The sequence below is a fragment of the Ranitomeya variabilis genome, chromosome 1 (genome assembly GCF_051348905.1).
Source record: "Ranitomeya variabilis isolate aRanVar5 chromosome 1, aRanVar5.hap1, whole genome shotgun sequence".
NCBI classification, from domain to species: Eukaryota; Metazoa; Chordata; class Amphibia; order Anura; family Dendrobatidae; genus Ranitomeya; species Ranitomeya variabilis.
The window spans coordinates 825,812,150-825,834,678 of NC_135232.1; the positions used below are offsets into that span (position 1 = coordinate 825,812,150).

Here is a 22,529-nt window from a genome sequence, read left to right on the forward strand (position 1 = left end):
AAAAACCGCAGTGCACATGCTGCGGAAAAGCTGCGGAAAAAAAGAAGTAGCATGTCACTTCTTTCTGCGGATTCCGCAGCGGTTTTCAAGCTGCACCAATAGGAAAGTGCAGTTGAAAACCCGCAGAGGAATCCGCAGAAGAAACCGCGTGAAAATCCGCAGTGGTTTTGCACTGCGGATTTTCAAAATCCGCTGCGGAAAAATCCGCAGCAAAATCTGCAACGTGTGCACATACCCTAACAGTCTTGCTCTACCAAGTGCATCTGCTTGACTTTTCTGCCAATCTAAATTAAGTCTTTGGGCAGATTTAAGGGGAACCTGTCATGTTGACAAAGATATCAGATCTGCATGTAGAATGTTATAGAGAAGGAAGAGATGATGAGATTGAAATATATTAGTTGAGGAAACAAATCAACAAAACTTGTGTTGGTTGATATCCCAGGTGATTGTATACATATGAATCCAGTGGGCGGTCTCACTATGAATAAAATACAAGTCCTATTGAAACTTTTCCTAAAAAGCTATATATCATTTTGCGAAGCTTCTCCTTCACTATACCATAACATCTGTATATTGGACAGACAGGTTCAGTTTAAAGAAGAGTCCAACAAGGAAAGACTACTGCTCATGATGTATAAACTAATCTAGACTAAAAGTGGAGTAGTTTTCCAAAACAACCAAACCACTTGGATCTTATTCAGTTTTAGACTTGATGTTCTCTTTTTGCTCAAAGAAGGCATAAAAAGAAAAAAAATGCTTACCTGACCATTGAAGAAGGTGCCTATTATATGAAGTGATGTCTTATTGCTAATTTGTATGCTTTCTTAACTATACATTTTGGAATTATTCCAAAGGTTCCCTTTTCTTGAGGGTCATCTACATGATAAAATGGAGGTTGTATTCCAGTGCGGTTCTATAAATATAATATGCTGTCTTTTTTTCTACTTGCAGAAAGAAGCCTCCATTCTTGCCCTGTATATTTGTGTGCACAAGATGAGAGCAGAAATTCTGATCCCAACATGCACAGAGCCATCCCAATGACCAGTCAAGGCTTGATGATGTCTGCCTGCAATGATTTTGTTGAACATATTTGGAAACCTGGATCCTGTAAAAATTGCTTTCACCCAAAAAGTGATCACCGAAAACATCAAGCACCCTCAGATGGGAAAACCAGCAGCTTGCCAGTCCTGCCAAGTCTTAATGGGATTAGGATCAAGCAGGAGAGCACAAACCAAGATGATGACATTATAATTGCTGCTCTGTATTCAAAGCCAACTATAGCAGTGAAACCCACAATGATTACATCAGAGACTGCGGAGGAATGGGCACAGCTAAACAGCACCGAGACGCTCACTCAGGTAATGGGAATCCTGGAGTTAATATATCAAAGAATCACATAGTTGCCAAACATTGGATCCTAAATATATCGAAGTCAACTATGTAAACAGGACATTAAAATACAGATGTGAGGAACAGATTTTTCATTACAACTTTAATCTCCACACAACTTGGTCGACCAGGTGATGTGTGGTCTCCTGATTGTCAGCCAACATCAGCATGTTATATCTCAATGCCTCATCCTTTTTTATTCCAAGCCCAGGAAAGATAAGCCGCCACTATCCGTGGTGTCTGACTGTGGCTTACTTTACTTTTCCCACACAACATCTTCAGGAGGATTCTGCCTGGAACCTGCCTGAAATGGTACTAAAAACATCAAGAAGTTTGATCATATGTACAGCAATGTCAGAATGACTTGCTGTGTATATGTTCTGTCTCTTCTAATTTCTGAACTTCTTTAGGCTTTGAAAGCTGTTAAGCCGCTAAAAAAAGTACCCTGTCCATTGTTCTAGCGCAGTGCTCCTCAACTCCGATCCTCAAGAGCCACCAACAGGTCAGGTATTCAGGATTTCCTTAACATTGCACAGGTGATGGAATTCTTGCCTTTCCAGGTGAGGCTACTTTCACACTAGCGTCGTGCACTGCACGTCGCTATGCGTCGTTTTGTAGAAAAAACGCATCCTGCAAAAGTGCTTGCAGGATGCGTATTTTCTCCATAGACTTGCATTAGCGACACATTGCCACACGTCGCAACCGTCCGACGGTTGCGTCGTGTTGCGTCTGTCCGTCGCCACCAAAAAACGTTGCATGTAATGTTTTTTGGTGCGTCGAGACCGTCTTTTCCGACCGCGCATGCGCGGCCGGAACTCCACCCCCGCCTCCCTGCACATCACAATGGGGCAGCGGATGCGTTGTAAAACAGCATCCGCTGCCCCCGTTGTGCAGCGCTTTCACTGCTTGCGTCGGTACGTCGCAACGACGCAATTCGTCGTGCGTCGTACGACGCTAGTGTGAAAGTAGCCTAATGCAATTATCACCTGGGCAATGCTGAGGAAATCCTGAAAACATGTCCTGTTGGTGGCTCTTGAGCACTGGAGTTGGGGAACACTGTTCTAGCGGCTTCTGTTTGGAAGCCGCCACTATTTTATATACACCTCATAAAAGGAAAGAAAATGGCAAAGTCATCACAAACAACATCTGAAAAGACGTCTGAGAAGACATTTCGGGGACAGCGCCACCAGCATTTTCCTGAAGCGTCTTAAAAAATGATGCGGGTATAAAATAATGGCTAACAGATTGCCCTGTGTCCTCCCTAACCTTATCTCACTTTCACTGGCAGGCTTTCTTAAAGGCCAATCAGCGACACTTATTAGGAAGGTGTTTTTATTATTAGACAAAATCCAATCTTGTTAAGATCAGAGTTGTAGTAAAGAAGCACCAGCTACAGTATCTATCGATGCAGAAAAAGCCTTTGACAATATTAATTGGGATTGGCTATATATGGTACTAACTAACATGACTTTGTCGGGCCCCTTCAGTTATTTACCCAACTTCCAACATGTATTCCTCCCCAAAGGCACAAGTCTGTACCTCAGGCTTATTGTCAAAGCCTTTCCCTTTGGAAAAAGGAACAATGCACAGCCTTGTCTCCTCTCCCTTTCTCTTTAACCCAGCCATAGAACCACTAGTACGTATCTTATTGAACCCAAACACTTTTTTTCAGGTATAAGGCTATGTGCACACGTTGCGGATTTTGCTGCGGATCTGCAGCTGCGGGTCCGCAGCAGCTTTCCATGCATTTACAGTACAATGTAAACCACAGCGGAATCCGCACAAAGAATTGACATGCTGCGGAATGTGACCCGCAGCGGAATGTGACCCGCAGCGGAATGTGACCCGCAGCGGAATGTAACCCGCAGCGTTTCCGTGCGTTTTTTTCCGCAGCATGGGCACTGCAGATTGCAGTTTCCATAGGTTTACATTGTACTGTAAACACATGGAAAGCTGCTGCAGTTCCGCAGCAAAATCCGCAACGTGTGCACATAGCCTAAAGATTAATAAGAAGACAAAACGGGCATCTTTCTTTGCAGATGATATTATTCTGTTCCTAGCTAACCCTAAAACCCATCTAGCAGCAGTTATCAGCCTTCTCAAGGATTTTGGCTTATATTTGGGATTTAAAATTAATGTTAAGTGTGAAATACTCCCCTTAACCGAAAGAGGGAGATCTGTCCTCAAAATACTCCTCTCGGGGGCATAGCCTTGTGCCATCATTCATAACATACCTGGGGATTAGAATTGGATGAATTATATAAATAAAATTATTGCTCAACTAAAATCCCAGCAAGACATTGCGCTATCATTTACGGGCAGAGCCCACATTATTAAAATAAGCATGGCCAAGTCGATGTACCAACTGCAACTCCTTCCGCTGCTACTCAAACACTCTGACATTAATTCACTTAATAAAGCCTTTAGCCAATTACTTTGGAGGGGGAAACGTCCCTGAATTTGTTTGCCTAAACTCATGGCTTCTAGGGATGATGGCGGTATAAACCTCCCTAGCACTAGAAATTTACAATTTGGCCTGTCTTGCACAGTATATAGTGGATTGGATTCACCACAGACACACTTACTGACTCTACCCTAGAATAAGACTTCGCCTATTCCTTTAATCTTACAACAATATTGTATTCATGCCTTGCCGCCCTACCCATGGCAATTAAGCACTCGCTAGTTTTTAGGGATACGATAGCAGCCTGGAAGATGGTCAGAAAAAAGTCCGGCCTTTCCTTAAGAATCTCAAAATATCTTCCTTTGTGGAAAAATCCTGAATTTACCCAGGGCTTGGACAATAAGCTCTATTCCATGTGGCGTAAGGCAGGTATTTTTAATGCTTCCCATCTTTTCTATAAAATGGAATTTAGATGGCTGACAAACGCCAAGTGCCTTGAAAAATACCACCTCCATCCCTCCCCTTACTTACAGTACGAACAGGGTAGACTCTCAATTATGTCCAGTTGGCATGATGCTACTTTTGAACCTAAACAAAACGACCTTGGTACTGTAACATTCTTCTTTACCCAATGGGTACCCCATCAATATCACTACTCTATTCCATGATGAAACCTAATCTACTGGGAGTAGATCCCGACACCTACTATTGGAAGCTACATTTGCACTATGTTGATATCTAATCTAAAATTGGAACAAGGTGGTCTACATTCTGAAAGAACATGATCAATGAAGCTTGGAGGGAAACTCAATTTAAGCTTATGCATGGGGCTATTTTCGCAATCAATATTTCTAAAACGAACCCAACAACAGATAGGTTAACTGCTTTCCCCAAATGCCAACTGCTTAATTCTGATCTTAATCATGGCATTTGCCTGTGCCCCAAAACTTCTTCTTTTTGGAAATCGGTCTCAAATTTAGCAAGCGCACTTTATAACTCATTACGTCCCCTATCTCCTACACTACTGGGAAGACTCAGAATTAGATAATAGTGTCTGCAAAGCTGCTCCAAAACTTTTACATACCATAGTATTATTATTGAAGAAATTAATTCTTAAACAAAGGTTAAAACCCCTCTACCTCTCTAAAACCCCTTTCTACAAAGGTTAAAACCCCTCTATACCTGAACTGATAACTCAACTTAAGCATTACATGGAGATTGAACAAGGTGATACCATTACAAATAAAAAATCACAAGCAGGTAAATTTCTACTAAAATAGAAACCGTTTATTGGAAAATACTACAATAATGAGGAGAAAAATAAAATTCTACAACCTTTCGTATCGACTGCGTGGTATATTCTGGAAGATCTTAAGAACAATTTGGGCCAGCTCTGAATTGATAGCTGACTGAGACTGTGAGAAACTATGGCTAGATAACAATCGATAGAATTAATACTCTTATTCCTCTTTTTAAGATGGCCTTTATGATTACTTATTTTGTTTAACCCTTTTTGACTTTTTGTTTCCCTTGTGGTCTTTCAACCAAGACTTTGAGTACCAATTGACTGAATGATCTCCGATAAGTATCCCGAAGTCATAGACCAAATTCTTGTTTACCCAGACTGTGTACTGGACAAAAATGCTATCAATCTAATTAGTTTTAATTACTTTGAACAGATCTTCTATCTTTATTTTTTGTAATATGATTTTTACTTTTAATGTAGTATTTTTCTTTATATTTTCAGGTTAGCTGGAAAGAATCCTCAACCGTCAGTCCTATCCTGAAGTCTGGGGATATTTCAAATGATCTTTTGGATAAATTTGCAAAGCCTTTCCCTCACAATTTCAACTTGTCCAACAATGCACCTCAATATGTTTTTAATGGATTGTCAAATCATGACAAGATCGAGTTCAATGCAGTGCAGAATTTAACGTACGTGAGCCACTTTGGTGGTCAGCTTGACAAAGCTGTGTTTCTCAAAGAAAAGTTGCCATCACCTTCCGACGGATGTACCCTGTTATCAAAACAAAAAATAGATGGAGAAACGAAGAAGCTGAACGTCCTCCCACCTGAATTTGCATCATCTCCCAAAGAAAGCCCTAATTCAGGTTCAGCTAGTGAGTTATTCGTCAAAACCGGTCAAGAATTGTGCAATCAAGCAATGTCTGCGAATGAACGCAAACCATGCCATAACTCACAACCTGCATCTAGTAAGAGCATGTTCTTCAGCAGAACCAATGTATCTCTTCATTCTGAGTCACATAACGTCTCCGAGACACTCTCGTGTGCTAATATGAAGACCAGCCCTCTTAAATCTCCAACTTTTACAGATTCCCAAACTCCGCTTCAGTCGTCTGTATTACCAGTGGATAGAAGGAACAATGAACCAATTTACGCTGAAAGTACTAAAAGAAAAGGTGTGAACAAGAGCATGAAAACTGTAATGCAAGCAGAGAAAACGAATTCTAAGCAAGAAGAAAATGGCCCCAAAGAGAAGCAATGTGTGGGCGTTGAGAGCGTATTGCAGGATTCTACCACACATGTGGCAGCTAGGATAACAGTCATGGCTGCACACACAGAAGAAGACAACAGGACAATCTATTTGAGCAGCCCTGACTCTGCAGTTGGGGTTGAGTGGACATGCGGTAGTCCATCATCTGTGGAGAATGTAAATCTCTCGCCTACGTTTCTCTGGTCAGAAAGGAACCACGGAAAAGGTTTTGATGTCAATAAAAAGTACCAGTCTTCATTATCCCAGAAATTCCAGTGTAGCTCCAGTCTGGTACTGCCAGCTAAAACTACCAAATTTGAGAATGTTTCTACTTCCAAGTTCTCATCGCCAACACACACTACTGGGATATTTTCCTCAACGTCCCATAAAAAGGAACCCTTGGAATTGAATGACAGATGTCTGCTGACTGGAGACCGTAGGCAGAGGATCACACACACAACATGGAGCCAGCAGTGCAGGATTGATGAAGAAGAAGAGGAGGAGACCTCGCCACCTCCATCACATCCACGTACAAGTGCCATAAGCAATGGACAGCCTTGTGCTCCCAGCTCTATTTCTAAGGAAAGGGACACCTTGGATGATCAGAGAGGCCAAAAAGGCATGAGCAAATCTGTGTCCTGTCCGGTTGAACTGTTAAAAGCAAGCACCGACATTGAAGACTCTTCTGAGCCGCCGCCTCCGCCGCCAAAAAAACAGACCAGGTATGAGCCATTTGTGGCTTAATTGCACTCTTTAATTCTAAAATTCCTGAATCGGTTCGGTAATACAGGATGCAATCATTAGATCGGATACTTACAGGATTTGGCACAGGATACTCATCAGCCAGATCACAGCGATTATTAAGATGAAGTAATCCCGTCAGCAAGGAAGGGAAATTATAGTGCGGTCATAAATAAGAGGTTTTGAATATAAATGATATGCTACAAATATAGCAAACACTAAACTGTCTGCCTGTGTGCTACACTATTAGCATAGCACGCCACGGTGCTTTACACAGTGATACCGCTCTAACACTATAGGGAATAAATGGCGCGCTATGTAAGCAGCGTATATTTATGGCATAGAGCTCCCATTTGGCACATCTGTATGTCAGTGTGGCCCAGTAGGGTAAATGCATGGCCTAGGTATAAAAATGTCCAAATGTATTATTTAAATGCCTGACCATCACCCCCACCCTTACACTATATCAGGACCCTTTCACCTGGTCTAACATTGGCTAGGATTTTATTAGCAACACTGCTGGAGAAATAGCTCATGCTCCGTATACCCACATATACCAGCCTTAATGGGGGGCTTTACCAACTATCCTATTCTGTACGGAAACCAAAAAGGTACAGACAAATGTATATGAGGGGCTTTTATACTGTAGTGAGCAGTGTGATTGCACCCCTCAAAAAAAAAATTATTGCAGGAAATCTGTCAGCAGGTTTGTGCTGCCTAATCTGAGACCGAGACCCTAATTCTAGCGATGTGTAACATACTGGGCTGCTTGCTCTAGTTTTGATCATCCCCTGCTGATAAAACGGTGATTTTTATCAGGACTATTAAACCTGCTGCCAGGTAGTCAAGCATATTCAGAAGCTCTATATAACCCCGCCCCCTCCACTCATTGGCAGCTTTCTGCCCATGCACAGTGTACCCAGAAAGCTGCCAATCAGTAGTGTGGGCGGGGTTATATAGAGCTCCGTATTCAGAGAACTGCTAGGTCTGCAGCAGACACAACTGATTTTATCAAAATGACAGCAAGAAGCTCAGTAAGTGATACATCGCTGGAATCAGGGTCTCACATGGGGTAGCAAAACCCTGCTGACAGATTCCCTTTAATAATGTGGGCTCAGAAAACCCTTTTAAAGTGTTCGCTTTCAGAATTCTGGAGAATATACATGGGATCTGTGTGCTGTTGTTTTCCCTCACGTTATTAATTATAAAGGGTTTTTCCGGTCTTTGCTAGTAAGTGGTTTAGATGAAAGTTCAGTGCACTGGAATGTCCTCTATACTATTCTGCTTTGCTCATAGCCTGCGGTTGGAAGATGCTTTAGTGTTTTTTTTTGTTTTTTTTCCCTAATTACAAGAACATACTAGTCTAACTAAAGTTCCGGGTGTGCCAAGAGTCTGGAAGCTACACTGTGAAACGAGGTGCGCTCGGCTCTATGTAATCCGTATTCTCTTATGTGTGCCTATTGGGAGCGCTCCCAATACACTGTTTATACCATGGGGCACTGATATCTGACACACCTTGTGGCAGAAGGATCCTCATGAACCAGGTAGTCAGTGCTGCCATCTATATTTTTCAGTTTACTATTAATGTTTATGGAAGTTGAAGGGACCTGTCACCAGGTCAAAAGTATTTTGTTTGCGCTTATTACTTGAGGTGTGTGTTGTTTTTTTTGTTTTTTGTTTGTTTTGTTTTGTCTTTTTATATAAAGTCCACCATACGGTTCCTGAGATATGAGCCGTTTTATTTAGTGACTATTTTTATGGTCTTTACAAAGGGGCCGATGATCACAAGGTAATTATGCAAAGCGGCCTGAAGACCATAAATATCAGCACTACATAAAAGCCTCATCTCTGGAAAGCAAGTTTTGAAATCTTCAGTTTTCCACTCCTATGATATTGGTGATGTGTCTTTAGGATAGGTCATCAATATCAGATGGCATTGGTACAACACTCGGCGCCCTCACTGATCACCTCTTATTACCTGCTACTCACTCAGTAAGTGCTGATGTATCACCTCCTGTCACTGCCAGAGCTACTAACAGCCGATAGGCGGGGTGCCAGGCGTGGAATTCCCCTGTGATTTGATATTAATAACTTATCCTAAGGGCTCATGCAGACAAACGACAAAACATCGGATCCCAACACGACCGATGTTGGTCTTTAGATCTGTGCACATATGCAATTTTTATTTTTTCCCTCGGACTGAGTCTGTCCGAGAAGAAAAATACAGCATGCACAATTTGCATCCAATTTTCGGATCTGTTTCGGCCATGCAAGTCAATAGGTCCGTGGAAAAAATTGAATCGCACTTTGCCATACAAGTCAATGGGTCCATGGAAAAAAATCAAGCTGCACTTGTATGACATCTGAGTGCAGTCCGATTTTCACAAAATGAGACATTTTTCTTTTCTTATATCCTTTAATCATCGGTTGGGAAGCCCCATTATGCACATCGTATGTAAGGTGATTTTGGATGATTTTTAAGGCTATAGGGGTTTTCAGACAAACAGATTATGATCTGTTTAAGACCCGGTGCTTCCATTTTGGAGGTAAAATTTAGGCCCTGGCTGCATTGCAACTTTTTGTAGCGCTACTAATTGATTTTAACTATTTAGCTCCAGCTTTAGTCCGAAGCAATACATAAGATCTGTATGCGATTGGGTGGACCGCAGCTGTTGCAGTGTAGCCAAGGCCTAAACATCCAAACGGTGTCCTTGGTCCATTTATTTTTCCTCTTAATCTATGGGTTAGTTAAGTCGGCATTTGCCCATAAATCCCTTCTGGCTTCAGCTTTGCACTTTGTGCAGTCGGATGAGTAGAGCGCATGTAATGCCAGTTATGTAACCCGTTTATTTCTAATCGTGCTCCACTTTTCCTTTCCGCCAGAAACTTCATGCCGCTTAACTCTATAATGCTGTGTAATTGGGAAAAGGTCACTTCACCATAATGATGTGCCTGACTTTGTCTGATAGCAATTATCATCACCCTCCTCCCAGCACTCATCACAACATTCCTTAAAGGCATTGTGCAGCAAGATGACTTTCCATCTACACACCACATACAAGTGTGTGACTTGATAGCTCCTGTCACTGACCTGTGTCATAAGATGAATGGGATCATTGACTCTGGACACACAAAAGGTTGTCTGTTATGTTAGATCAACACATGACTGTGAACATTATCTCCATTTCTCACATCCCTTCCAGCCAAGATGGTGATACCCCCTTCCAAATTCCACTACCTGTCTTAAAAATCACATTATATGAAGACAAAACGTGCTTTCAATTTATATGATCCTTCACTTGTTTGATGTGATTATGCCTAATGTACACGCATTGCCGCTGGCGGACAAAGAATATATACTGATTTGTTAATCCTGGTCACAGCATTTACTTTTATTGATGACGTGTGGCCAGTCATGGCTATGGATTCTTACATGTGTGCCTCTATATGCTAATGACTTACTCCTATGGGGGATGGTGGACACATTTTCTCATTTGTTAGAACAGATAGCCACTAAAAGGTTGGGCTTTACTCTGGAAAAACCAGGGATATATGTACATTACATTGAAAGACATCTAATTTCACTGCAACGTATCAAATAATGTGATTTTCCATGGCTCCAACTCTTTGCACTCCCAGAGATCTGGACGGTGATGCTTAGAGGGGTTGTCCACTACTGTGGACCCCTTATTGATGGCCCTTGGGTGCTGCAGGAAATCCATAATTGTTTATTGGATCAGTTGTTTGTCACCCGCCGGTCTCCTGACATTGTCATTAGGTCACTGATCGGCTGCAGCCTTCACAGTTGGGTTTGTGCTGAAGAAACACTGTCCTTCTTTTTGAACATAAATGTGAAATTTGCAGGAAACTAGCAGAGGACACTGGGCTGAAAACAATGGGGCAGTTCCAGTCTGAGGCAAGTATACAGTAGATCCTTTTTTATTTGCGACACCCTGGACCTTTATAACGAATTATCCAATGATGGACAATTCCTTTAAGGGATCACTGTGCCCACCTTAAGGCATACATTGCTCTGTACAGCACAGTGCCATACTTCTAATTGTGACTATGCTTGATGTTGCTGAGGTGTTGAGCTTCTAATCCCCACCAATATTGGGGTATCTGGACACAACGTCTTTTATTTGTGGGCGAAACCCCCTTGTTTTTCCAATAGAAAGACTCTTCAGGGCATGTCAGCATTTTTTTTTTCTCCTGAAATGTCTTTTTTGGACGTTTCCTGAGCACTTGTTCAAAGTTTTTGACCACCTGTCATCAGAGCGGAAAATGCCTGAAGAATTTTCAGCTAGCTTCTTGTAGCTGCTTGGAGTCTTCGGAAACCTGAAGCCATTAAGGTGCTCAAGACTTTACATACGCGCCTCAAGCATATTCCAAGTGCTTTTTCAGGTGGTTTTGGAGCAGACCTATCTGAAAAAGATGTGTACACATAACCTTATGCTGATGGTGCATCCTAAATTAGAAAAAAGAAAAAAAACAAAGCTTTCAACAGTGACGTATCTAGAGTCCTAGGGGCCCAAGTGCAAAATTTTGACCTCGGACCCCACCAACATGTTGGTCATATATACGGGCCCCTGTAATAATGTCCTTCGTCCAGACGCCCAACCTGTATTAATGTCTCCCTTCCTGGCACTTGTCCTGTAGTAATGTCCCCTGTCTTGGCACCTATCTTGTAGTAATGGCACTCTTCTCATGCACATCTTTGGGGGAAAAAATATATTCTTCTTCTACCCTCTCCCATGACAAGCGGCGTCTTTTCCTCCTCTATAGCCATCGCAGGGGCTCGCCGATGTCAGCTACTGCTTGGCTGGAGTCATGTATAGCTATCGTGGTGAAAACCACGCTAAGGTTGGAGAGCCCCCTGACTCCACCTTCTATGACCACGATCGTTACCCCACTGGATTTCAATTTTAGAGGCCAGGATAATGTAAACAAAAAATTAAAATAAATTCACAAAGTATCATTAAACTCACTAAAAGATATGCCATCCTGCACAACCCCTTTATTGGGACACTTGGTGGTGTTGACTATTAGGACCTGGTAGACTGGCACTGTATGGGCCACAGTTTGCAGAAGAATTTGCAGATGGTTAAGCATCCTTTCGCCTTGTGTTTCACTCTCATCAATCATATGAGTGGTATTGAGACACGATGGGCTGCTATGGAGATGGTATGTGTCTTGTACACACTCTTCCTGGCACGGACTGAGTAACATTTATCAAAGGCAGAACCTGTTCCAGTTATAGGGTTCAGGCTGTGTTTTTGTTCCAGAAGACTTCAAAGCCTTACATGGCATTTGTTTGCTAATTCCCAGTAGCAGAGCTGCTTGGAGGAGCTTGGAGTTATGCAAAGAATTCCTTGTGTCCTTGAATCCGGAGACGGTCTCACAATGACCTGCTACCTTCTATGCACTGGCCACCTCTTCCCACAGCCTCCATGGCGAGGACTTGTAGATTGGCCTAGTCGCAATCCACTCTGCGCTTTGATTGCCATTCAGTTTGCAGCTTAAGCCATCAGCTTTACAGCTCAAAAGCTAAAGAGAAGACCCCGAGGTAACACGAGTGCAAATTCAACTAAGCTTTGACTGGTTTTCTAGTAATTTTGGTGCATTCAATACCCCACATATTAATATAGAAAGGAGAAGAATGGGGTTAATGATTGTTAATGTTCCAAGGAGAGCAAACATTCACCATCACAATGTCTTCTTTCAGAAATATTCCTGTTAATTATGCCTGGACGAGGTTGCCTTTCCACATATTTGTGCAGAGCTTTTATCTTTTTGTTTTGTACCTGTTCCAAGTCTAATCACCCAGAAATATGTACATCGTTAGCCAAGCACAGCTTCAGTTTAGTGGAAGATCTGACGGTTATGAAAGGTGTTGTGTCTGCTGATCCTCACCTGTACGCTGCCATGTATGATGGTGTTAGGATGCCAGTAGGGAAGTGTACATATGTATGTATTTTACTCCAGATTCAATTGGAATTTGGCCTCCATTGCCTGGATCTTTAAAGGGTTAATCCCATGCTATAAAGTAGTAATCATAAAGGATAAGTCTAGGATATGTATTTTGTGAATGGTGAGGTCCTCGTAAACCCTGACAATGATGGGGCTGGAGCTTTGACTCTGCATGATGGGCCCATAAAACATAATTAAGACGTCTGTGAAACACTGATCAAGTTTGGACCACGATGCATGGACTGTCCATGGGTTTCCCAACCTGAACGTGACAGCCTCATATATGCCTATCAGGGTGTCCAGTATGGGTCAGGAGACCTGTCGCAAGTCTCACCACCATGGAGCTGTACATGGACTCTTTCACAAATGTCTGAATTAGGCCTTAAGTCTCCCATATACATTTAGATTAATGTCAGGCACATTTTCCGATATTGACGGATTAGGACGAGTAGCTAATCTATTTGAGAACACCAACCAACTGAATTTAGGGTAAGATGTCAATCGGACATGTCCGATCTCGGGAAAATACAGATGATTCTGGACAACCATAGTAAATGACTCCACATTTATGGTCAGATAGAACTGGAACAAGGTACAAATGAACCAGGGAAGGGGGTCTCTTGTGCAGAGCAGCCATCAGTATTCCTGTGTGTCCGGTTCTTGTCGTGTAGGTGCGGTATACGCTCCTGTGTGACTACAGTAGTTCCAATGATGGCTTGTGTTAGGGAGGCACAATACTGATCGTTCTGCTCCATTTCAAAAGCGCATTTTTGTGGAAAGAGAAACCTGTTTTACTGCTCCCTAATTCATCTGTTAAGGATAGAGAACAGGACGTGTCAATTTGTGCATCCTGGTTTGCCAGCACTAATTTGTGTTTTGCGATACTTAAAATCTGACTGACTTAAAATCTGACTGCTCATTTCTAAACTTTTAAAGTCGCTCGTTTTCCAAAGTAAAGTTCAAGGAAAAAAATAATAAAATTGTTACTCATGACTCTTTTGTGCTTTATTGCTGTCCCAAGGCATCTGAAAATGAACAAAAGTAGCGGTGAACTGGAGAAAATGAGTCTTGGCTCGGTGGAGAGTCTCGGAGAATCATTTAAGGCGACGAACATCAGCAGCTCAAATGTGAACATTAATGTCAGCTTCAGTACCGACTCTATGGACAGCCTGGACTCCAGGACGTGTAGTGAAGGAGGTAATGAGATCAAACTGCTTCTGCAGCTCATTTGTTTACTGGTCTTTTTAGTTGCATGTTGCTTCATTAAAAAATTAGACTAGGATTTAAAGTAGCCACTAATGGCAGGTAGACATCTACTTGAGCTTACTCTATTCCATGAGCATAGACAGACAGTCTGATGTTTTGCTTTTCTGTATAGTAAAGGGTTTTACCCTTGTTTAGACGCTATCTACAGGATATGTCGGGGGGTGACCAACGGCTGGGACCCGCACCAAGTCCAAGAGCGGGGCTGTAAGGGACCGGTGGAAAAAGCTGAGCAGGATACTCGGTGACAGTCCTATAGAGAATGAACGGAGTGGTAGTGTGGATATCGAGCCATCCCTACATTCAGACTGAGCTCTGCAGAGCTGCGTTCTCAGGATCAGTGGTGGTGCCAACAGTTGGACCCCCACTGATGAGCACATTATATCACTTTCTAAAGGTACCTTCACACGAAACGACTTTGTAACGATATCGCTAGCGATCCGTGACGTTGCAGCGTCCTGGCTAGCGATATCGTTTAGTTTGACACGCAGCAGCGATCAGGATCCTGCTGTGATGTCGCTGGTCGCTGAATAAAGTTCAGAACTTTATTTGGTCGTCCGATCGCCGTGTATCGTTGTGTTTGACAGCAAAAGCAACGATACCAGCGATATTTTACACTGGAAACCAGGGTAAACATCGGGTTACTAAGCGCAGGGCCGCGCTTAGTAACCCGATGTTTACCCTGGTTACCAGCATAAAATGTAAAAAAAAACATACTTACATGCATCCCCCGGCGTCCGCTTCCCACACTGACTGAGCGCCGCAAAGTGAAAGTGAAAGCACAGCGGTGACGTCACCGCTCTGCTGTTAGGGCAGGCGCTCAGTCAGTGCAGGAAGCGGACGCCGGGGGACGCGAATGTAAGTATGTACTGTTTTTTTTTTTTTGTTTTTTTTTTTACATTTACACTGGTAACCAGGGTAAACATCGGGTTACTAAGCGCGGCCCTGCACTTAGCAACCCGATGTTTACCCTGGTTACCCGGGGACCTCGGCATCGTTGGTCGCTGGAGAGCGGTCTGTGTGACAGCTCTCCAGCGACCAAACAGCGACGCTGCAGCGATCAGCATCGTTGTCGCTATCGCTGCAGCGTCGCTTCATGTGAAGGTACCTTTATTAGAAATAAGCATTGAAGGAATTTAAATGGGTATTCACATAATTGATGGCATTTCTTTATCACTTGGTATCAGACCTCTGGGGCATACGTGATCCTTAACATGAGGCTTAAAACCTAAGTCCTCTCTACTGCACACCTCCATACAAGTGAATGGGAGCACTGCTGCAGCGAAAATCCTTAAGAATACAGCATGGAGATAGATAGTTTTGCAGTTCCTTCATTCTCAGGATTAGTGGATTCCCAGAGATCAGACCTCCAGTGTTCATTAAAGGGGTTTTCACATAAACGCACAGTTTAATCAATAAATATTGGAATAAGAACTTCCACAATTGAATGTGTTTAATTTAAAATGTTCCTGTGCTGAGATAATCTTATAAATGTGCCTGGGCAGGGGAGGAAGCAAGAGTATATACAGGCAGGACAGAAGGGGATCCCAGCTAATTCTTTCTTTGAAGTAAAACATTGTTTAAAAACGGGCAGTGAAACGTTTTACTTCACAGAAACAATCAGCTGTGATCTCCTTCTGTTCTGTGTGTATACTCTTTTGCTTCCTCCCCTGCCCAGGAGCTGAGGTATGATCAGACCATATCCCTGTACGGTCAGACACTGCCATTACACAGTACACAGCAGGGCACATTTATAAGATTATCTTCGCACAGGAACATTTCATTTACACACATCCTATTGTGGAAATTATTATTATTCAAAGATGTATTGATTAAAATGAACTTATGTTTGCGGGGAAAACCCCTTTAAGTCATGGCATCACATTCCAAGATGGGCATAGCCAATTTAAAGGAGTTTCTCATGAAGACCACCTGTGTTTCAACAGAAGTGGGCAATTAGCTGAATATCACACGTCCGTGTTCTCTAAATCCCTTGGCGATAAAGCCAGCTCATCTCCTGTTCTATAGTGTTTGTTCCAGGATGCAGGGAACTCACTATGATCAGGCGTCCTTACTAAATAAGAAAGTTGTGCCTGGTAATAAAAACATATACATATTTGAATAATGGAATTTTTAGTGATGTGACAATAAACTTTGATGTTTCGTTCCCTGCGAGCTGGAACATTTTTTCCCTAAGCCCTTGCTATCATTTGCGTGCAGACCTGATGTATTGCAGATGATATGTAGCATTATAGGACCATTTTTGCAGGATCCCATATATGTCCTGATAGGGCACAGGAAAAGGGGTTTTGCCTTTTTATTGGTGAATATGTGCACGTCTATATTTCTAGAACGATGAAATTCATGAAAAGCATAGATGCATACATAAATACACTGAATATATGCTTTAATAATGGAGTTTCGATTTCAACTATATATACAAAATTGGTCGGCATGCTAGGTAAGTGGCCGAAATGGGAAATACCAGTATTTAATGAAGCATACAAATTCTAAGCCATCTTTGTGGCAGAAGAGTAAGGGTACCGTCACACAGTGCAATTTTGATCGCTATGACTGCACGATCCGTGACATCGCAGCGATCGTATGATTATCGCTCCAGCGTTGTAGACTGCGGTCACACGTTGCAATCACGGCGCTGGAGTGATGCCGAAGTCCCCGGGTAACCAGGGTAAACATCGGGTTACTAAGCGCAGGGCCGCGCTTAGTAACCCGATGTTTACCGTGGTTACCAGCGTAAAAGTAAAAAAAAACAAACCGTACATGCTCACCATCTGATGTCCGTCCGGTCCCTTGCCGTCTGCTTCCTGCTCTGACAGATCCGGCCGTACAGTGAGAGCAGAGTGCAGCGGTGACGTCACCGCTGTGATCTGCTCTCACTTTCCGGCCGGCAGACAGTCAGAGCGGGAAGCGGACGGCAAGGGACCGGACGGACATCAGATGGTGAGCATGTACGGTTTGTTTTTTTTTACTTTTACGCTGGTAACCACGGTAAACATCGGGTTACTAAGCGCGGCCCTGCGCTTAGTTACCCGATGTTTATCCTGGTTACCAGCGAACGCATCGCTGGATCGCTGTCACACACAACGATCCAGCGATGTCAGCGGGTGATCAAGCGACGAAAGAAAGTTCCAAACGATCTGCTACGACGTACGATTCTCAGCAGGATCCCTGATCGCTGCTGCGTGTCAGACACTGCGATATCGTAACGATATCGCTAGAACGTCACGAATCGTACCGTCGTAGCGATCAAAATTGCACTGTGTGACGGTACCCTAAGGTCATGTTACAGAAAAGAGACCCTCGCTGGGAAATTCCTAGAAATCTTTGAAGTGCTTTTTGTTTACCTACTTCATTTAATCCTTTTGATAGCTGTCACTTAAAGACTAAAAAACCCATTGCAATATAAAGGATATATCCGTAAACTGATTAAGTTGTTTTGAGATCATAGAATATCAATTATAATTAAACTTTGCCAGATATCTGGCTCAATAATTAATATCTGAGAAGCTTAAATTGTATTATCTCCCAATTTCTCGTACAAACGGGAATCATACAGCCATTCTGACATGGATATTCAAAGTTAGTTTAGTTCACCAGCCTCATCAGGTCTAAGAGATCAATCTCACCATGCCCTCCGCCCTGACTGACGCTCTGCATTGGGGCTTAGCTGTCAGTCTGTGCCAGGGTTGTAGTTACAGCTGCAGCTAAGTATACTCAGAGCGGTGACTGATCTGGTGCTGCCCCTGTGACTGAAACCCGGACCCGGCAGGGGGAAATAAAGTTTTATAGCATCCGGCTATGTGCACCCACCAGACAGATTAGCAATGCTATTAGCATGCAGATTAACCCCATCTGCAGGTTAATAGCAATTTTTCTGTTGACTGGTCCCCCATATCACCAGCATTTATAGCTTCCTTTATAAACACCCTGCCTGACAGACCATTTATTACATTTGACGCTTTTGCAAAAAATCTGGTTATGTAGTTCTAAAGTCCATTTATCATATGCAAATTAACCCTTTAACTATTCGATGTGACTCTTGTTTTCTCAGACTATTATCACTCCCTCTGGACATGATACCATCATTTGTAGAAGCCAGGGTCATCGCCAGCTCCCTGCAATTCTCCCAAAGTGACCGCGACTTTCTTTCATACGAGTCATTGTGTCTCTGATGCCGGGTGTATGCTTCTCTCCTTCTGGGATGCACCACACATGTCCAGAAGCAAAAAATAGGCTTCTTCTCCAGCTCCTCCATTGACTTGAGGCTTCTTCTCTGCTTCCAGACAACGAAGCATAAGTCACGGTCATGCGCGAGAATTGTAGTGGGCTGACTCTTACAAATCATGTGATGCATGGGGGGGTTCACTTTAATGTTTGTGGTCCTGCCATTAAAGGGGTTGTTCCCTACCTGAACAACCCCTTCTCAATACCTATGTTGCCCTCAGTAAAATAATAATGCTTATACTCACCTCAGTTGCCAGCGCCAATCAGGCAATGTTGGCACTGGCTCTCCCGGGGATTGCTTGATATTGTTACGTTATGCAATCCCTGCTGCCAATCGGCAGCCTCTTCGCTCTTCCCGACTTTGGACGTATTGTATACATCCGGGATAATAGAAGGAGCCTTTTGAAGTTCACAGAGCTATCAAGGCTGATGGATAATTGGCAAGGGCTGAAGAGGCCCAATGTTCTTCTGACGAGTTCCGACCACGGCCCATCAACGAGGTTACAGTCAGAAATTTTGGTAGTAGGGGGTTCTTACACTGACTGTCATTGATCAGTTTTATTCAACTGATCTTGATAGAGTATTTTCATTGTATATACTATTTATTTTTGTAAGCCTTTCCGAGGAGAGCCAAAGCCAATAAAATTAGTTCTAAAATTATTTCTAAAATTATTTCTGGAACTTGGAGAAATGTTAAAATTACTTGTTATCTACGATACGATTCCGGGGGGAAATTACGGAAATCTGATCTACTACATTTAGATTTAATATTATCAGGAAGTCAAATAATTTCATTGTATAGCAAAGCCCATAAAGTAGCTGGTCACCGTGACCTAAACCTAGCCCTATCTAATGACATTTCTGCTTGCAGTAAGTTTGTTTCCATGAAATTTTTCTACCAGCGTGAGGGCGTCTATAAACATTCTCTCTTCTAAGATTTCTGCATAACTCTTGTGGAAGGAGCAAAGTCCACCAGATCTCCAGTTTCTACAGTCTGTGTTCATATCTGGTGGATATGTGTATGCAAATATGCCGGGACTGACTCTGAATTTTTCCGCTTGCTTCGGAGTCAGCATTGCAATATGGACTTGGTACCAATATTGCTCTTTGACCACCATGTAAGAGGAGCAGGATTATCAGCGGTCGTGGCGGTACGTTCAAGAAAAATTATCTTGGATCCAGTATAGTTCTAGGGACTTTTGCTTTCCGGACTTGTTGGCTTTTGCATGTAGCTGGTTCATCGGTTTGCCATGTGAGTATTGAATGCAGACTTCTCGCCTGTTCTTCTACTGCTCATTTGTTCAGATATGCCAACATTCTCCTTCACACATCAGTATTTTTGTATCAGTGTTTGTAAGCCAAGTCAGGAGTGGAACTTACAGAGGGAAACTGTAATTCAAAGATGGACGTCTTTTGGAGACACTCATGGTTTTGGCATACAAATACTGATGTGTCAATGAGGCCTTTGGTGGTTTTAGAAGCTTGGATAAAGAAGGGCATGTTGGAAAGCTGACATGGTTAAGGTAATGCAAGGAGTTATCATTGCTTTTTAAGATCCCCCTAAGCCTCCTTTAAGGCTATTTCAACATCTGCCCTCTACTCAGAATATGTACTTAAAATAAAATAAGCTTGCCAGATCAGTGTTCGGTAAGGCGCCACTCCCTGTCTCTATTTATAATCCGATTGCTATGAGCCTCTTGTCACAGGGCAGCCATGGAATGTGCTTTATTCTTTCCACCTGAGCAATGCAAACAACCTTTATATGCTCTGCTGGCACCAAAATCATCTGTTTGCAGCAGGTTTACCAGTTATTACACATACAGGGCATACGAAACCTGTGCTGTTGTACTAAATACAGATTGGGACACATTGGCAATGGCAACTAAAAATATTTCTTTATTATGCTTGCTTCTATAGTGCCAACATATTCCACAGCGCTTACAGACATTATAATTCAGTATGCCTTTCAGAATACAGAAACATCCATATGATGTCTTTTAGACGCCAGGTTACCCAATGAGTTTTTGAACCTCAAGACTCTTTAGGAAAATGCCAGCAGTATTTTTCCTGAAGGGCGTTCCTTGGCGTTCTTGTTGTTTTTGCTTCCTGCATCTTTTTTTTTTTAAAGCTATGTCTGACCATATGATCAACTTGACATTAGTACATGTATTAATTATTTTAAGGGGGTTGTCTACTATTTGTTAAAATTCCTTCTGAATCGCTATGTTTTCCCCTCAGTAAAATAACGCCTATATTTACCTCCAATGCTGGCGCCATGTTGGTCGTGTCAACTGTAGGTCTCCTGGGGCCAGCGTGACATTATTCCATGCTGTCCCTGCGGCCAATTAGCGCTTACTTCATGCTCCCCTCCTTCAGACAAATAAAGACATCCAAAAGAAGTGAGAAAGCAGCTGCAGCTCTCACGTCCTCTGGATGTCAATTACATCCATAGGAGAATAAAATGAAGCCAGTGCTTGGCTGCAGGGATTACATGACATAATGTCACGCTAGTTCCGGGAGAGCCAGTACTGACACCGCTGGAACAGCATCGGCATCAGAGGTTAGCATAAGTATTACTTTACTTGGGGGAAAAATAGGAATTCCGAAGGGATTGTCCAAACAGTGGACAACCCCTTTAACATTTTTTTTGTAAGCGCTTTTTCAGATGGATTTTGAAAAGATTACATGTGCACATACCATTTGGAAGGAAACCTACACAAACACAGGGAGACCATACAAACTCCTTGCAGATATTGTCCTTGATGGGATTTGAACCCAGTGCTAACCACTGAGCCACCATGCTCCGTGTAGAACAAAATGTTTTTGTTTCATGCATATAAAATGATTGGTATCATAGTTTACAGAAATCTATGTAAAAAAGAAAAAAGTGTGATTTTAACATGAAGGCTCCGGTTTAATTGGTGCTTTGTTTTTGTAGGTCAATCATGTGAAGCTGTCATTTCTCCAAGTCTTTCATCTGCTACTGAGAAGAAGCATTTTGCCCAAGTTTCATTCTCTGTGGACTCTGGAATGGAAGCTCAGAATGGACTTGGGCAGCCACCTCCATTGCCTGTAAAGAAGTCTATGAATAGAGCTGTATCGGCACCGGATAACTCCGCATGGGGCCGGGCTTTCCCATCAAGAACTGGAGTTAATCCAAATAGTCCAAGGTCTAATCTTAGTCAGTCAGAAAACAATGTCTGTGGAGAGGAATCCACACTGCATAGCCATCCATTAAGTCCAGTCGATAGACATGCCATGTTTTCTTCATCGGAGTCCTTGGAAACATGCTGTAAAGGCCCTGGCCACAGAAATGAAGTGAGGAGCAGAAATTGTCTTCAAAGCCGAGGAACACCAGCCCTGTCAATGTCCCAGCTAAGTGTTTCTAGTCAAACTTCGTCAGCATCTAGTCTTCAGCTGCACCACCTTCTCAGTAACATAGACAGCAAAGAGGGCATGTATGCCAAGCTCAGTGGGCTTTATGCACAGTCAACAAGACGTTTAATGAACAAATGTGAAGATTACTTCATGCGGGACCAAAAGAAGGAACTGCATTTCAATGAAAATAACTGGTCGCTCTTCAAGCTGACGAGCAACAAGCCATGCTGCAACGCTGGGGATGCAATCTACTACTGTGCCACTTGTGCTAAGGACCCTCTAAATAATTATGCCGTGAAGGTAAATTTGATTTTTAATGACATTTCAGATCCAAATTTTTTTCTATCTGTGATCTATATTATCTAGGAAGAATGCTTTGTTTTCCTGCTAACCAAGCAATAGTTGTGTTGCCCATCTTGTCATCTATTCCCTTACCGAGCATGTTAAACTGGCTACATCATAGTAGCTGCTTAAACTAGTGAAAGGTCCCATTTAAAGAGGACCTATCACCAGATCAAAAGCAGCCTGTTTTTGCACATTTTTTCCCACTGCTCAGGAGTATGAGCTTTTTTTTTTTGTTTGCCATTTAATTCCAGAGATATGGGCCTTTATATTTAGTACTTTAGTAAGGAGACGTGGCTCACA

At 42.6% G+C, this 22,529-nt stretch overlaps 1 protein-coding gene across 2 annotated transcripts in view; it reads left to right on the forward strand.

Annotated features, from left to right (window-relative positions):
• PRAG1 (PEAK1 related, kinase-activating pseudokinase 1) overlaps nt 1–22,529 on the forward strand; it is a 46,426-nt gene that overhangs the window by 15,932 nt on the left and 7,965 nt on the right. For both annotated transcript variants that reach the window (XM_077275213.1, XM_077275218.1), the window contains exons 2-5: nt 952–1,358; nt 5,541–7,009; nt 14,020–14,195; nt 21,445–22,184. In XM_077275213.1, coding sequence (XP_077131328.1) covers nt 952–1,358; nt 5,541–7,009; nt 14,020–14,195; nt 21,445–22,184 — 2,792 coding nt within the window. The remainder of the gene's footprint in view (nt 1–951; nt 1,359–5,540; nt 7,010–14,019; nt 14,196–21,444; nt 22,185–22,529) is intronic.